At 42.3% G+C, this 18,194-nt stretch overlaps 1 protein-coding gene across 7 annotated transcripts in view; it reads right to left on the bottom strand.

Annotated features, from left to right (window-relative positions):
• Positions 1–18,194, bottom strand: part of lrch2 (leucine-rich repeats and calponin homology (CH) domain containing 2) — a 159,172-nt gene that overhangs the window by 38,535 nt on the left and 102,443 nt on the right. For 5 of the 7 annotated variants that reach the window (XR_013497658.1, XM_078211709.1, XM_078211710.1 and 2 more), the window contains 3 exons: positions 9,300–9,348; positions 2,612–2,746; positions 454–501 (listed from right to left, as the gene is read on the bottom strand). Coding sequence is in view for 6 of the 7 variants with exons in the window: in XM_078211709.1 (XP_078067835.1) it covers positions 454–501; positions 2,612–2,746; positions 9,300–9,348 (232 nt within the window). In the remaining variant the exon portion in view is untranslated. The remainder of the gene's footprint in view (positions 1–453; positions 502–2,611; positions 2,747–9,299; positions 9,349–18,194) is intronic. The other 2 variants (XM_078211711.1, XM_078211707.1) reach the window with 1 other exon arrangement.

The raw sequence follows: 18,194 nt of genomic DNA, 5'->3' as shown, positions 1-18,194 counted from the left end.
TCTCCAATATCTAGACAATACATTTCCTATGAAGATTTGCAGGGTCTTAATTTGCATTGCATTATAAAATTGATTGAGATTTAGAGGTTAAATACTATTCTGCTTGGTATGATTAATGACAAAGTAGCTGTTTTGCATTAAAAGGAGTCTGGTGAATGGGTTGCTAATCACTCTAAACACCATAAGAGTTCAGATGTAAATCGAAAAAAAATGTTAACAGTCAAGACAGTGCAAAGCTAATGACAGTTGGTGCAATTCATGCCAACCCATTATTTCTTATAAAAGCAACAGGAATAGCAACCATTAAGTTCAACCGTTTCAAATTAAATTGAGCGTGTCCATTTAAATCAATTCATTTTATGATAAAAACATACATAACACACTTTTAAATAGTTTTTAGCTGTATAGAGATGGTTTAAGGCTAAGAATATTTTAAACATGTTAAATACACACCTCATTTTCATATTCAAATTCCTCTTTATTCTTCTTTGAAGATTTTAGCTTTTGAGAAAAAAAGCACAAAGCTGAGGCAGGTTTAGATAAAATCACATCTTATTAAATATAAGGAATGCATATATTTTAATAGTGTCGAGAGTATAAGGTACTGTACACAGAGGAATGCAGGAGTTTTAAAAAGTTGACAGCCTGTAAGATTGAAGGGGCGCACTACTGTTGCTGCCCACCCATTTTTTGATTGCAATACTCCAATTGAATGCAATATTCCTGTTGAGGCCTAACCAGTGCTTTATAAAGGTCCAGCATGACCTCCTTACCTTTGTACTCAATGCTTCTAATTACAAATTTAAGACCCCTAAACATTTTGCTAACCCCTCTCGCTATGCCCTTCCACCTTTAAAAATCAATGTACAAGCACCCTCTGTCCCTACACATGCTTCAGAACTGAGCCTTTAAGTCTATCCTGCCTTTCCCTAATGCTTCTGCCAAAATGCACCACCTCACACATTTCTATAGTAAATGAATTCTACCACTTGTCTGCTCATTCTGCTAACCTATACCCTGTTCTCAATTAGTTTGATCCTCACACATTTATCGGCTTGCCGATACCACATAACTTCTTTCATATTTGCAGCCAAATACAAACTTGGCTAAGTGCAGCAACTCAGTTAGCGATCTCATCCCATGCAACTTGAAACTATGAACTGGCATTCCAAGTTTCCCTTCTGGGATTTGGGATGCCCATCCATTGAACAATAGCAGGGTTCTTAACACTAGAGGGTAATCGTACCATCTAATGCAATTCCAGTGCCAGGCCTCAATCTCTTGAGAATTAAAGCGCGCAGTATTACAACCAGATCTCTGCTATACAACTGAACATTTAGCTCTTTTTCCTCCATTACCACAACTTTCCTCATCTTAGTGAGCTGCAAGCCTCGGTGGATCAACATTAATGTGAATTTATAAAGCACCTTTAAAATGCTACAATGTCCTAAGGTGCTCCACCAAAGCATCAACAAACAAACAAACTTGAGCCACATAAGGAGACACAACCAAAGGCTTGGTAAAAGGTAGGTTTCCCAGAGCATTTTTAGGAGGAAAGAGGGGATGAAGGATGGAAATTTAGGGGGGGAATTCAAAGCTTAGAGTTCAGGCAGCTGAAGGCATAAATGCCATCTTGGAGCGTCTACAATTTGAGATGGAAAAGAGACCCGAATTAGAGTGCAAATATCTCACTGGCTTATAGAACTGGAGGAGGCTATGTAGAGATAGGTAGGGGCCAGCCCTTGGCAGAATTTGAAAACAAGGAACTAACGTAGATCGGCAAGTACAGGGTGATGGGTAAATGGACCTTGATACAGGCAGGAGTTTTGAATTAACTTAAATTTACAAAAGATGGAAGATGGGAGCCTGACCAAGGATACATTGGAATAGTTTAGTCCAGAGGTAACAAAGGTTTTGAGGATTTCAGCAACAAAACAAGATGAGGCAACAGTAGGGTCAGGTGATATTATACAGCAGTGGAAATAGGTGGCCTGACTGATGTGGGCATGTGGTCAGAAAGTCATTTTGGGGTCAAATGTGGTGGAGGACTATTTGGCTCAGCCAGGGGGAGGGTGGTTGTGGATTGAGCACAGGAAAGATTAGAGGCACTCGTTTAACTGTTACAACCTCTATTCACTTGGTGTATATGGTACAATGCAAGAATCTTGGACAATCCCTACTTCTGATGAGAACAGACTTAAATGCTAATGCTGTACTCTCCTTTAATTTCACTGTCACTGACTATACTTTGTACTCGGTCTGTGATAAATTGTGAGAGAAAACATTTGAGAAGTAACTTGATAGGAAATTGTGATGTGGGTCTTCATTTATCAACTCTTTATAATTGAGGTTAAATGGTAAATGAGCCCTGATGTTGTGGGCCACATTTATCCCTCAATCAACATAACAAAAACATTATCTAGTCATTATCACATTGCTTTTTCAGTGGGTTTATGGAGTGCAAATTAGCTGCCACATTTCCTACCTTACAAGAATGACTATATTTCAATAAGTACTTCATTGGCTGTAAAGCACTCCAGGGGCTGTGAAAAGTGTTGTATAAATGCCAGACTTTCTTTAACCGAACAGCAAGCAAAACGTCTTCATATACCTTCATATGATCTTTTCTCATCTGTTTAACATGTCGCCGTTCTTCATGACGCCACTTTGCATGTTGTGTCTCTATGTATTTATGTTCTGCATTATTTCGATCTTGTTTCTTATCTTCTCCAGAAAAGCCCGTAGACTATAATGTACAAAGAAAAGCTTTAGATGAAAGTTGGAGAAATGTCAAATTCTGCCAACCACCAGTATATGCTTTCAAATGCATAGAATACTCAATAACTATAACAATTATCAAAACATATTGCAACTACTACAAAAGCTTTCTGTTCTGACTTCAGTTAGCATTTTGACTAAAGTTGTAAAATGAACTCAAACAAACAGAATTCATTACAAGAATGCTTTGCTATTTCAACTGGGCTTATAACATGCAGAACAGATCATGGAATTTCTAGTCCACATTTGTAAAGGTGGTGTGGAGAACTTTCTGAGCCAGCCCCACATAGAAAATCCGACAAGAGAGGGAGTGGTATTTGACCTCATTTTAAGAAATGAGGCTCGGTAGGTGGTAGAGGTGTCAGTGGGGGAGCATTTCAATGATGGTGACTATAACTCAGTAAGTTTTAAGGTAGTTATGGAAAGGACAAAGATGGAGCAAAAATAAAGGATGTGAATGGAGGGGGGAGGGGGCAATTGTAATAGGATAAGAAAGGATCTGGCCAAAGTAGACTAGGATCAGCTACATGTAGGAAGATCCACGTCAAAGCAGTGGGAGTCATTCAAAAAGGAAATAAAGTACAAAACTAACATGTTCCAAGAAAGATAAAGGATGGGACCAAAAAGGCCAGAGAACCTTGGATGTTAAGGATACACAGGATTGGATAAGGAAAAAAGGGGAGACTTATGGCAGATACATGGGGCCGAAAAACAATGGATGCTCTAGCGAAGTATGGAAAGTGCAGGAGGTACTTAAATAAAGAAATGAGGAGGGCAAAGAGGGGGCATGAAAAAACACTGGTGAGCAAAATAAAGGAAAATCCCAAGGTGTTTCATAAGTATATTAAGGACAAGAGGGTAACCAGGCAAAGAGCAGGCCCCATTAGGGACAAAGTTCAATCTGTGAGGGGAGCCAAAAGACGTAGGTGGGGTAATAAATTAATATTTTGCATCTGCATTCACTATGGAGAAGGCCGATGTATGCATAGAAAGCAGGGAAGGGGACGGAGATATATTTGAACGGATTAGCAGAGAGGGAGGTGGTGCTAGCAGGTTTAGAGGCCTTAGAAGTGGATGAGATATACCCTAGGTTGCCGTGTGAAGCAAGGGGGAGATGGCAGACATTCTGACAGTTTTCAAATCCCCTCTAGCTAAGGTGCTAGAGGACTGGAGGAAAGCTAATGCAGTATATTATTTAAGGAGAGAAGTAGGGGAAAACCAGATAATTACAGGTTAGTGAGTCCAACATCAGTGGTAGGGAAATTCCTGGAAAAATTTCTGAGGGACAGAGTTAATCTCCACTTGTGGAGGCAAGGATTAATCAAGGATAGTCAGCACAGCTTTGTCAAGGGGAGATAATGTTTCACAAATTTGATCGAATTTTTCAAGGAGGTAACTGTGTAGATGAGGACAGTGCAGTGGCATGGTGGTTCAGTGGTCAGCACTGCTGCCTCACAGCACCAGAGACCGAGGGTTCAATTCTCCGGTGACTGTGTGGAGTTTGCACATTCTCACATTCTTCCCGTGTCTGCATAGGTTGCCTTTGTGTGCTCCAGTTCCCCCTCACACTCCGAAGATATGCAGGTTAGGATGATTGGCCATGCTAAATTGCCCTTTAGTGTCGGGGGATTAGCAGAGTAAACGTGGGGTTACGGGGTTAGGGCCTGGGTTGGATTGTTGTCAGTGAAGGCTCCTGCTGTACTGGAGAGATTCTATGAGTGCAGTTGATGTAGTCTCTATGGACTTCAGTGAGGCTTTTGACAAGGTCTTACATGAGCGACTGTTCAAGGTAAGAGCTCATGGGATCAGGGCAATTTGGATCCACAGAAATCAGTGCTGGGTCCCTTGCGGTTTGTATTGCACATTAATGATTTAAAAAAGCGAACGTGAGGAGTATGATCAATAAGTTCACAAATAGCAAAAATTGGTGTAGTAAATAGTGAGGAGGAAAGCCTTAAATTACAGGGAGACATGGGCTGGTCAGATGGGTAGAACAATAGCAAATATAATTTAGGTTATGCATTTTGGGAGGACTAACCAAGCAAGGGAACAAACAGTAGGATGCTAGGAAGAACAGAGGACCAGAGGGATCTTGGGGTGCATTGTCCATTGATCCTTGAATGCAGCAGGATAGGAGGACAAGGTGGTTAATAAGGCATATTGGATACTTGCCTTTATTAGCTGAGACATAGAATACAAGAACGGGGGGGGTTATGATGGAGTTGTGTAAAATGCTCTTAGGCCACAACCAGAGTAGTGTGTTTAGCTTTGGTCACCACACTAGAAAGGGTGCAGAGGACATTCACCAGGATGTTGCCTGGGCTGGAGCATTTCAGCTTTGAGGAAAGGCTGGTTAGACTGGGATTGTTCTCAGAGCATAAAAGGCTGAGGGGGGGACCTGATCGAGGTGTACAAAATTATGAAGGACAATGATTGGGTAGATAGGAAGAAATGTTTCCCTTAGTAGAGGGATCAATAACCAGGGGGCATAGATTTGATGCAAGGGGTGGAAGATTTACAGGGGATTGGAGGAAAAGCTTTTTCACCGGGTTGGTGGGAACCTGGAACACTCTGCCTGAAAGGGTGTTACAGCAAGAAGTCTCACAATACCAAGTTAAAGTCCAACAAGTTTATTTGGAATCATGAGCTTTCGGACTGCTGCTCCTTCATCAGTTGAGTGGAGGGGTAGGTTTACAAACACGGCATATATAGACAAAGACACAATTGCAAGATAATGTTTGGAATGCAAGTCTTTACAGGTAATCAAGTCTTTACAGATATAGACAGTACGAGTGGAGAAAGGGTTAACCACAGGTTAAAGAAGTGAGAAATTGTCTCAAGCCAGGACAGTTAGGATTTTGCAAGCCAAGGCCAAATGGTACGGATTACACGTAGTGTGACATGAACCCAAGATCCCAGTTGAGGCCGCCTCGTGTATGCAGAACTTGACTATCAGTTTTTGCTCGGCGATTCGGCATTGTCAAGTGTCTTGAAGGCTGCCTTGGAGAATACTTACCCGAAGATTGGAGGCGGAATGCCCTTGATTGCTGAAGTGTTCCCCGACTGGAAGGGAACACTCCTGCCTGGTGATATATGGCCCTCTGCTCATCAATCGACAGTTCCGACGCACCACAGCGAAAAACCGCACCAACCTCCTCAGAAGCCAAATGTGGGACATGACCGACAGAATACCCTTCGTCGTCCAGTACTTCCCTGGAGCGGAGAAACTACGACATCATCTTCAGAGCCTTCAACATGTCATCGATAAAGACGAACATCTCGCCAAGACCATCCCCACATACCCACTACTTGCCTTCATACAACTGCGTAACCTCAAACAAACAATAGTTTGCCACAAACTACCCAGCCTTCAGGCCAACAGTGACCATACCACACAACCCTGCCAAGGCAACCTCTAGATGATGTGCCGGATCATTGACATGGTTACCACGATCACACGCGAGAACACCATCCACCAGGTACATGGTACATACTCTCACAATTCGGCCAACATTGTCTACTCATACACTGCAGGAAAGAATGTCCCAAGGCATGATACCTTGGCAAGACCACGCAGACGCTACAACAACAGATGAACAGACATCACACGACAATCGCCAGGCCAGGGAGACTGCGTCTGCTATGGACCTGTTGTGATAGGCGAACTGTAATGGATCCAGGCAGTCTGGTAGGCAGGAATTGATATGTGCCATTCGAAGCACCTCAAAATGATGGATGTCAGAGCCACGTTGCCTGGCTTTTCTTTGGTACCGGGATGATGGTCGTCTTCTTGAAGCAGGTGGGGACCTCAGATTGGTGTAAAGAGAGGTTGAAGATGTCTGCGAATATCCTTGCCAGCTGGTCCGCGAAGCACCCGAGTGCTTGTCCGGATACCTCATCTAGGCCAGTTGCTTTCCGTGGGTTGACTTTTGAGAAGGCTGCTCTGACATCGGCAATGGTTACCTCGGATACAGGTTTGTCTGAGGCTTCCGGGTTGGAGGGCATGCTCTTGCTGATTTCTTGCTCAAAACGGAATAGAATGCGTGCATTGAGCTCATCGGTTTCACAGTAACATGATCAAACATATCCACGAAATTGTGTTTTAATGCCTTCCTTAAATTTAACTTGAAGGCCTCCTGCAAAAGTCTGAACTTGTATTTGTTTTAGATAATACTACAGGCCTCGGAAATAAGATATCCAGTGGTCAGTAGAAATAATTCTAAATGCTTTGTTGGATCAAAGAAAGTGACATACCTGGGGAAAAATTTGAGAGTTTTTTTTCAGATTTTTCCAGGAAACAACTCAAGATTGTGAAAGAGCTGCGGCTTATGTTCCACTGAACAAGAGAAAGTCATGTATTCACAACTTTTAAATCCAATTTATCCACCAGTTTGATGGTTATATCAGTTTCAAAACTACTCCTTATATTTAAAGCGGTATTAGTTCTGTATATCCCATTTAGTTGCCCAATTAATTTGTAATTCCAACTATTTAACCTAGCCTATGACATAAGGAGTGAGATATTCAATCAAGCTTTGTCTTCCCAAGTACAGAAACGAACTTTGAATGCATCAACTTTGTTCATCTGATATTTAAAATAAATGTTTTTCTTTAAGTTTTGAATTCACAATATTTAATGCAATCATTGCTTGCTGCATGGGTAGATCTCAGCTCCCCAGTCACTCTGGGATAGTAAATCCACATGCCACAATTTTCAGATGACTTCCTTAATACATCTTTTAAATCCAGATATCTTATGAGTCACAATGTTTACAATTTCTAAAAATTTTTTCTGAGAAACCAGTTTCTACTTGAATCCTTGTTGCATTTGAAAGCAATATGACATCACAAAGAAGTCTATTTGGGATATTATAATGAGTGGTAAAGGACATTTTTTGACATTTCCAGATTTAAAAAGACAAAATTCCAAATATTTTAAACACTCATTGAGAAACTAAGGAGTGTTCCAAGTAAACCTACAAATTAGGAGAATTAGGTTGAATCTTCCAAGGAATGTCCATCACTGCTGGTTGCTAATCCAGCTTTAATCTGCATATAGACTGGGTAAGTCAAATTAATCACAGTACAATAAAGGAGGAATTTCTGGAGCGTATACGGGATAGTTTTCTGGACCAGAATGTGGAGGAAAAAATGGAACAGGATGCCATCTTGGATTGGGCATCATGCCATGAGAAAGGATTAGTTGGCAATCTAGTGAGAGAACCCTTGGGGATTAGTGACCATAATATGACAATTTTTAAAATCAAGGTCAAAGTGAGGTAGTTGATTCTGAGACCAGGATCCTGAATCTCAATAAAGGTAACCATGATGGTATGAGGCACGGGGAACAGTACTGAAAGGAAGGACTAGGAAATACCTATCCTTGTTGTAATAGGACCAACCAAGGTGCAGGCATGAGACCCAAACCAGCCCACATCAATAGCAGGCATTCATGGAATGAATAGGTGAACTCCAAAAGTTGTTTATTCCTATTGGTGCAAGAGTACTCCTGTTTGGTGCAAGACAAACAACTTTAAAACTCTCTTTTAAAATCACCAAGGCAGGTGATTATCAAAGGTAGGGGTGAAACAAATGGGGGCCGGGACAGAATTCAGGGATGACTGACCCAATGCCTGGGCTTTCCCAATTTCAGACGTTTCACAAGGGTGTGGGGCTGGTTTGGGTCTCATGCCTGCACCTTGGTTGGTCCTATTACAACAAGGATAGGTATTTCCTGGACCTCCACAATTTTCATGGCATTGAGGCAGCTTTTAAAGAGTTGTGTTCACAACACCTCAGAAGTGTTGCTAAGTATTAACGGTCTCACTGATAGCATCCCATACTAACTATCTCCCATCCCCCACCATACTCCTTGTACCCTCCACGACAAACTATGGCATTTCCAAGCCCATTCTCTGACTATACACTTTATAAGGCTCATTGGCTCTATAGTGGCAAAAAGGATGTTTAAAGTATCATTCACATTACAGCGCAATAAGAGTGTCAATCATCCAGACCTTTTAAAGTATCAGTAGCAGAAACCACAAGTTCCTGAAACCTCTATGTTGTATAAATAAACATTGTAACATTGACAGAAAGGATCAGACAGTTTAAGCTATTAAGCAAGCAGTGCTGATCCTGGAGTGCAGTTGTTTCAACAGCCCAATTCCCGGGCTCTGAGTGGATGGGAATAGCTTGGCTAAGAGGGGTCATAGGGGTGGGTGGAGGCATTGAGGGGGTATGAGGGTGAGGGCTAGAAGGCCTTACTGTTTTTGCTGTAACTGGGATGAAATGCTAAAGCACTGACATGCACCTTTTAAACAGTTCACCCCAGTATTGAAAATCTTTGACCAAGTCATCTTAGCCATTCGCCCAGTCGTAAGTGCGCAGGCAACTCAGGAGATGAATCACGATCAATCTCAACCGACGCTGTAGCAGACCCAACAGAAATGGAAACATGTACCAGAATTACATTTACTGAAATAATACATGGAAAAATAATGCTAAAAACCACAAATTACCCGAAATCTGTATGGAGATCCTGGTGATGTTACTTTATCTGCTGACCTACTGGAAGAAAAGTCAAAACTAAGTTTTGCAACAGGTATTTACACCAAAATACATGCATTTTCAAAAAATAAAAGTTTCTTCCATTTTGAAAAGAAATATATTTGATTTAGGAAATCTTTTGACGGCATTACTGTTGATTGCAGCACAGAAGTGGACCCAGTGTATAAGACGACTGCAGTTTTCAATGTTTTTGCATATACTTGGTATAAAAGTCAACTCCCCAATTACCACACTCCTGCTTTTCTGCCATGATATGCTATGCTCAGGTTAGTCGTCACTCAATTTTTCATGCATATTTTATTTAGAGATAAGAGATCAAGCAGATGCTAAGGACTGTATTGTGGAGATGCATACGACATGCCCACTCTGCATTGGATGCCGGTGACAATTAATCTGATGGGTTTTAATACTCTTGAATTGTGGTTAAAAGTATTCTTACACAGTTAGTTTATTCAATAAACTGTGTCACCTCAATTTAATAGGAATTATCAGTTATATTTTTTTCACATTTCAAAATGATGACCAGCCACAACCTCACTGGTGGTTCTTTTTTTTTTATTTGGCGCAGAAGTCAATCCCCAATTTTGGAGGAATTTTTCAAAACTTCAACAGATTGACTTATATGCAGACAGCTATGGTAATGACTGTCAATATTTGCATTTGTAACATAAAATACACAAAAACATATATACACTAGAGCCAATAAGTCTCAGTACTTCAACTACTGAATAAAATCATGGGTACCAAAACAATGATACCAAGATAATAAATGCCCTCTTTAGTTCAGAACAGATTGGTCCAAATGCAAAGAAACCAGGACCCAAGGATTAAGCTCATGGTTCTTACTCACTCAAAAATGTATAGTACTACAAATGTATGCCATGACTTAGGCTGGCACGGTCAGAAACCCATGAAACTCATGCACATTGTGGGCAAATCTTGCACCAAACTGCACGTAATATTTATGGTTGGGCTTCATCCCAAAACTCATGTAAACACATGATGTTGAAATTTGCAAAACTTTAACTGTTGGTTTATCCTCTCCATCAATTTTGTGAATCAGCTGGGCTATGTCTTCTTTGGGTAAAATGCCTCAAATATAGCAATTGCACCTTTATCCAAAAAAAGTGTAATTTTGCCCTCATCTTGAAACACTGAACTTTCTTTAAAAGATTAATTTGAAGGCTGCTTCACCCTCCTTTCATTTCAAATCCTAGTTTTCTCCTGAATTACAGGTGCACTTTAAGGAATTTGCCACTGGGAATATCAATCCAAACATACCGCAAACGCTCACTCTCCTTCATATGAATGCACAGGTGTAACCTCATGGCAGTTGATGGAATTCCATTCTGACCACTGATCCTTACTTTATTGATTATTCTTAATAGTACATGGTAGATTCAGACAAGTTCATGAATTAGAAATATCAGTTCCATGATCAACTTGTTCAAGGAGGTTGAAGCAAATTATTCTTAAGCTTCAAATTAATGGCCTTCCTCTTCATTGAAGGGATATTAAGTAGAGAGTTGATTAGACATGATTAGGCTTAACTTTATACAGAACACTTAATACTACATCACAACACAGCTGGATGCACAATTTTTAATGAATATTTATTAATTTATTTGGCAGAAAGTTGAAAATAATGCACAACTTCCTACAGAATGATGTTTCCAACTAATGTCTTTGCTGAATACAGTATTGATGTGCTTCTGCATGTGTAATACACGAGTAGTTTTCCATAGAACTATGGTTTGGCAATGCCATCACTGAATACAGAAATATTGGTTTGCTTCTTGATGCATAGGCCATGATGACCTGCCGATGAGGTTCTTGATGCATGCATAGTCACTGCACTCCCACAATTAGGGTCATGGCTATGTTTCCCACTTTTAATGCCACTTTGCAATGAAAGCATGTTACTAAACTCCAGAGAAATGGGTTTTTATCTGTCTCCTTTGTGTGCTTATTAAAATTCGTCCTCCATCTAGTGCTCTTTGCAATTTGGCCCATTGTGTCAGTATCGGCTCTCCAAAACGAGCATTATGGCTTAGTGCCATTTCCCTGCTTTTTCCACATACCCCTGCATATTAGAATCCCTACAGTGCTGGAGGTCATTTGACCCTTCAAATCTGCACTGACTCTGACAGGTCCATCCCTTTGCCCAATCCCCATAACACCATATATTTACTTCACTAACCCCATAACCGACATACCTTGGGGACACCAGGGGACAATTTGGCATGTCCAATCCACCTAACCTGCACATCTTTGGACTGTGGGAGGAAACCAGAGCACCACACAGACACAAGGAGAACGTACTAACTCCACATGGACTGTCACCCAAGGCTGGAATCGAATCCGGGTCCATGGCGCTGAGTCAGCAGTCCGACCCACTGTGCCACTCCAAATTAACAGTAGAATTGTTTCTGTCCTACTGGTTCCGATTAAATCACTCACGAATAGTGCAATTTGCTACCCTTAACATCTGTGAATTTCTACATTACTGTGTATAGCAGTTTGCTGCTACAGTACTGTAATTTTGTACAGTGAGTCTTGCTTGCGAGAGCCCCAAGCAATAACAGATCACTGTTTGCGCTAGTTACGGGCAGTTCAGGAGTGAATGTAATCTGCAAGCAACATTCAGAGATGGCTACTATTCTAACAAGATGTTCGTCCAGCTCAATGGTAGAATACCAGATTCAGGAGGCTGCAGGTTCAAATTCCATCCTAGCATATAGGCTGTTTCTTCACTGCTGTGAAGGAGTGTGGCCCTGTCCAAGGTATGGCATTTTGGTTGAGAAATTAAACTGAAACCCACCGTGCCTCTCAAGTAAAAGGATCTTGTAGCACTATTTAAAAATAGGGAGGTTACTTGATATCTTGGCTGGTGACCAAAAACAGGTTACCTGATCTTGTGTCTTGTGGGTTTTTGCTGCATACAAATTGATTGTGGCATTACCCTACTGCAATGGAGCCAAAACCTCACTATAGATTTATGAAACATATATGCACACACTATATGGCTACGTTCATGGCTACGTTCCAAAACCTGGACGAATATTTTAAAAGGCAAATGGCAGTCTGTCAATATCCGAAACAAAATGAACTTTCTGGCAGCTTCAGAGAAGCTGATACTTTGTGATCTCTGAAGAAATCTAATGATCCCTGTGACCGCAGAGATCAAATTCAAGAGGAATTATACAAAGCTTAACTACATTTCATAAGCCAAGTCTGACCAATGGAGACTACTAGTCAGCTAGGACAAAGAACTGTACACCTTCCTTTCAAATTCCTAATGGTTGAAACAGTAACAATCTCCAGAAACATGTGAAAGGCATTTTTCTATCAACTGTGTAAAAGCCAAGTGGAGAAATTGCCTGTCGTGTGACATGACCCCCTAGTTGCAGGAACCTGAAATAGTGTTTTGTGGAGCTGCAAGGCAATCTACCATCTTCAATGCAGCATGCAGCAACTCCGAACAAGGGCTCGGTGCAGGTGAATGCCTAGCTCCCCATTCACAGTGTTTGCAATGGAAATTACCAGTGCATCATATATTCTGGGCTATATTACATATTCTCATATGTGCCTCTCATATTCTGGAAGTAATTTCTACTGAAAAAAATGAATTATCCAGCATCAGTCTTCATCCTATCGATCTCTGTGAAGGAATACATCAATGTAATTTGATTCTGGGCTCTAGACTCACCTGAAACAATAAGTCTTTGCTCTGTGGTATTTGCCCTGTAATTCTTCTGCACTTCCCTGGCTCTGATTTTACAAGGGACACTGAGCTTGTGAAAAACACCATATAAATGCATGCTCTTTGTCTTTCTGGTGCTAATCATGAGACAAGCATTGTGGTATTGGCCACGATAAGGAGTAACCTGGTGGGAGGTTTTGCAAATTTAGTTAGTTAGTTCGCCATGATCTTATTAAATGGCAGATTAGGATCAAAGGGCTGAATGTTCCTACTTTTTATGGTCTTGCAGCCAATTAAACCTCCAGATTTACAGTCTGCAGTAGAATACTAGAATATTTGTAACTAACCTCAGATAAAGTACCTTACGTTTCACTGGGTCTCTTGTTTTAATACCGTCAGACTACAGCGACATCCCCCCACCCCCCCAAGACTCATGTTGTCATATTTTAAATTTGCATCCTAGTGTTCAAAACTCCTTCACGGCCTCACTTCAATCACTAATCTCCTCCATTCCTCAGAGATATCTGTATTACTCCAATTCTTGGCTCTCTTGCAACCCCAATTTCCAATGTCCAACAATGGGCAACTGTGCTGCAGCTGCCTAGATGTCTTAACTGCAGGAGATGCTTGGGATGTAAACTTTGAACGCAAGAGTTCAGTGGAAACTAACAATTATGTTCTCATGGTTTTCTCCTTCGGATTTGGTTATTATGTGGAGTTTCAATATCACCTGTGTTACATTTGCAGTTCGCTTACCCTCAAACTATACACACTTTACACAGGCTGCACCCGATGGGAGGGGCAAAATACGAGATTAAATCTTCTTGTCCCGATCCTCACCAATATATCTCAGATGATCTATCAATGACTGTTTGGGTAAGAGTGACCATCACACAGTCCTTGTGGGGACAAAATCCCATCTTTACACTGAGGGTACACTCCATTGTGTTATTTGGCCTGACAACCAGGAAAAATGGGATGGTTTAACCCCTCCCGAGAGACTGGCACCAGCGGGCCAGCGCGCATGTGCCTGTCTCCCTACTGGGAGATTGGCACATATGCACTGGCCCTCACAGTTTTCGGCCTCCCAATGTCTTTCTCAACCCCCGAACCACCTCAATCGCCGGCCGCCCTATGACTCCCCACCCCGCTGTGGCCAATCCCAATACCCCAATTGCCCCCTCGCTCCCCCACAGATCACTGCAGAATACACAACACCCATCCTCCCACCACCACAGATTGGCCTGCCCCCAGTCTGTCCCCTACCTCCCAGTGCCTGCTGGGCAGTGCCGGGTTGGCAGTGCCAAGCTCACACTGCCTAAGGGACACCCCCCCTGCCCCGACCTCTTGGGGAGCTTCAATGACCTCCGCCTCCATTAGCGAGGCCATCACACCTGGTCCCTCTTGATGGGGACCAGCTTTAATCCCCGCTGGTGGAAACCTTCCCAGGTGGGGTGGGAAACATCAGCGAGCCTGGAAGATACAGTCCCAAGCTCGGTAATGAAACTGAAATGTGAATTTCAATACGGTAATCAGCCTCGTGCCGGCTGATTACGCCATTAAAAAAAAGGCCTGGAAAAGTCAAACCCAATGTCCCGCTATAGCCCTCTCGCTTACATTTCCTGGTCCTCCGCGCTACTCGAGCAGCGCAGCGGGCCGAGAAAATCGCGCCCCACATCTCTAACAGCTGAAAAAAAAGCATCCATGAAATGCTGTAGACCATCAGCAATAATAGAACTGTATTCAACCACAATTTCATGGCTTGGGATATCCTCCCATCTATGATATCATTAGACAATCAACCCTGAAGTGTGTATAAAGATATGCCAGGAGAATCACAAAATGCTTCTACAGAAAAGGTGCGGATCTAGCAAAGCTGGAACATGGATTTCATGTATGCTAAACAGAAACCGCATGCTATAGATGGGGCAAAGTGATCCCACAAACAAACTGATCAGAGCAAATTTCTGCAGTCATGCCACATCCAGTCGTGAATGCTGGTTGACAATCTGAAGATCCATAACCATAGTGATGATGGTGCCCAACATGCAAGGGCAAAAGACAGCGCTGAAACATTCGCAACCACCTTCAGTGTGGGTGCTCCATCTCAGCCTCCTCCTAACATTCCCACCATTACAGATGTCACTCTTTAGCCAAGACAATTTGTTACCATTCTGAGAGTTGAAAGATTGTGGTCCGAATTTTTCATCCACCTGGCACATGCACTGGGCGGACCTGGAAGTGGGTGCCACTGAATATGATTTCACACTGGCTTACCAATTAACAATCTGCCAATGTGAAACATGTGCTGGGAAAGGCTCCATGTTGCCGGAGGGGGTGGGCACTGAGAAAAGGGAAGGTGCGGGTTGACAATTCTAACATGCTCCCTCAGGGGGGCTGCTGCTGCAATGCTGTCTCAGGGAGCTGCACACCAGTAAAAATAAATAGCGGTGGAAAAACTTGTGTGGCAGCACATTCAGACACAAATCTCAAACCACAGACAACTTCTTAAATTTTATTTCAGTCCAGTCATTTTATCCCGCTCTGGATCAGGTTGAAGCTAAAATGTGAAGGCCGCCTGGACAATCAGCTTATCCACTAACCATAAAAGCAGATGGGTTATGTAAAATTGCATTCAATTGGCCCCTTATTGGTCAAATTGGCCCGACAACCAGACAAAATGGGTGATTGTTGGCGGGTGCACTTTTGAATCCCACATGTGGGCGTGCCTGCTGACTGACCAAAATTTGGGCAAGTGCGTAATAACACCTTGTTGGGTGATTTCACATGCTCCTGGATCAGGCACATGCCCTCCTGTGCAATACGTTCTGGCCTGTGTCATGGGAAAGGGTTTTTAATTCAAGGTGAAATTAAGGGGATTCTGAGGACCTAGTCCAAATTCTGTTAGGCAATAAATCCAAGTGGTTGGATTGTTAGATATCATGGGGTTCCCTGAATGTTTTCTTGGTTAGAAGACTACACTTGGGGACAATGGCAGCCGCTTATGTGCCAGCTGTAGATAGGGTTTCCTAAGTTCCAGAAAAGTGTTGACAATATTGAGTTGTAAACAGTTTTGCTTTAAAAGTCCATTTACTTCCAAGATAAAAGAGAGTTAGAGTGTCAAGGATAGTCAGCATTTCACACTGCCATGGAGATGAGTTTTGAAAGGGGTAGGGTTAAGATATCTTTGGAAACTCGGAGACGAGGTTAGTCTGCCAGAATCTGGAAAGAGAGAAGCTGTAGACACCAAGACATTACAGCTCACCACACAGGGGTGCGAGTGGAAGCTCACACTCAGATTGGAAAGACCAAATTCGTAAGGAGATAATAAAAGGCTGGAAGATTTGCTTTGCTCCAGGTAGAGGAAGAATTCTCCAGGAAACCTCACAACCTGAAAGCTAGTCCTAGAGTTAAAAGTTCCCAGGTTGGGAAAGGAAAAGATCGAAGATAAACCTTTGGAAGCTTGGTTCTGGGAGAAACGCGAATCTCCACAAAGGGAAGTATAACATATACCTGATGTTGGGCTTTTTGATTGTGTTAAAAGTCCAGGTCTGTAGCTTAAAGTATAGGTAGCCTACAAAAATAATATCCTTCGTCTGTTTGACACACTATACAGCTTACAATAAGAGATCGCGTCATGTCATCCATTTTGTTATTAATTGCAAGTTCAACTTTTTTTTTAAGTTATCTGTCTCTAAGGGAATCATAAGTTTACCCAAGATAACAGTTAAGTACACCGAATATGCTGAAAGTGAAGGGTCCAGACAATATCCTAGTTGTAATAATGAAGACTTGTGCCCAAAACCAGCCATTTCTCTAGCCAAACTGTTCCAATACCCCCACAACATTGGCATCAATCTGATGAATTTGAAAGTTACCCAAGGTAAATCCTGTCCAGAAAAGGCAGAAAAAAAAAACGATCTCGTGAATTACCAGCCAACTCTGAATCAGCAGCAAAAGTACGAAAGATGTTCTGGACAGTGCTGCCGGCCAACACTAACACCGTTAACCATTGTTAGGTTTGGTTTCTGACAATTGTGCTCAATCTCATTACATTTTAGTCCGACATGGACAAAATTCTGAAACACTACCTAACAGCACTATGGGAGTAGCTTTACCACAAAGACGACAGGAGAAAAGGAAGGAGGCTTTTCAAAGCAAATGTGGGATGGGCAATAAATGCTCATCTTCCAAATGGGCAAAAATCTGGCTGATGTAGCATAATGTGGGAAAATGTGAGGTTATCCACTTTGGCAGGAAGAATAGAAAAGCAGATTTAAATGAAGGGTCTGCAGAACACAGAGATACAGACGGATCTGGATGTCCTTGTACATAAATCACAAAAAATTTAACAAGTACATACAGAAAGTAATTAGGCAGACACATGGAACGTTGGCCTCAATTGCAAATGGAATATAAAAGCAGACTTAGAACAAAGAACAATACAGCACAGGAACAGGCCCTTCGGCCCTCCAAGCCCGTGCCGCTCCCTGGTCCAAACTAGACTATTCTTTTGTATCCCTCCATTCCCACTCCGTTCATGTGGCTATCTAGATAAGTCTTAAACGTTCCCAGTGTGTCCGCCTCCACCACCTTGCCCAGCAGCGCATTCCAGGCCCCCACCACCCTCTGTGTAAAATATGTCCTTCTGATATCTGTGTTAAACCTCCCCCACCTCACCTTGAACCTATGACTCCTCGTGAACGTCACCACCGACCTGGGGAAAAGCTTCTCACTGTTCACCCTATCTATGCCTTTCATAATTTTATACACCTCTATTAAGTCTCCCCTCATCCTCCTCCTTTCCAGGGAGAACAACCCCAGTTTACCCAATCTCTCCTCATAACTAAGCTCCTCCATACCAGGCAACATCCTGGTAAACCTCCTCTGTACTCTCTCCAAAGTCTCCACGTCCTTCTGGTAGTGTGGCGACCAGAACTGGACGCAGTATTCCAAATGCGGCCGAACCAACGTTCTATACATCTGCAACATCAGACCCCAACTTTTATACTCTATGCCCCGTCCTATAAAGGCAAGCATGCCATATGCCTTCTTCACCACCTGTGACGTCACCTTCAAGGATCTGTGGACTTGCACACCCAGGTCCCTCTGCGTATCTACACCCTTTATGGTTCTGCCATTT

This window comes from Mustelus asterias, chromosome 4 (assembly GCF_964213995.1).
Source record: "Mustelus asterias chromosome 4, sMusAst1.hap1.1, whole genome shotgun sequence".
In the NCBI taxonomy this organism is placed as follows: Eukaryota; Metazoa; Chordata; class Chondrichthyes; order Carcharhiniformes; family Triakidae; genus Mustelus; species Mustelus asterias.
The sequence above is the reverse complement of the archived record's forward strand: the minus strand, read 5'-3'. Positions and strand labels throughout refer to the sequence as shown.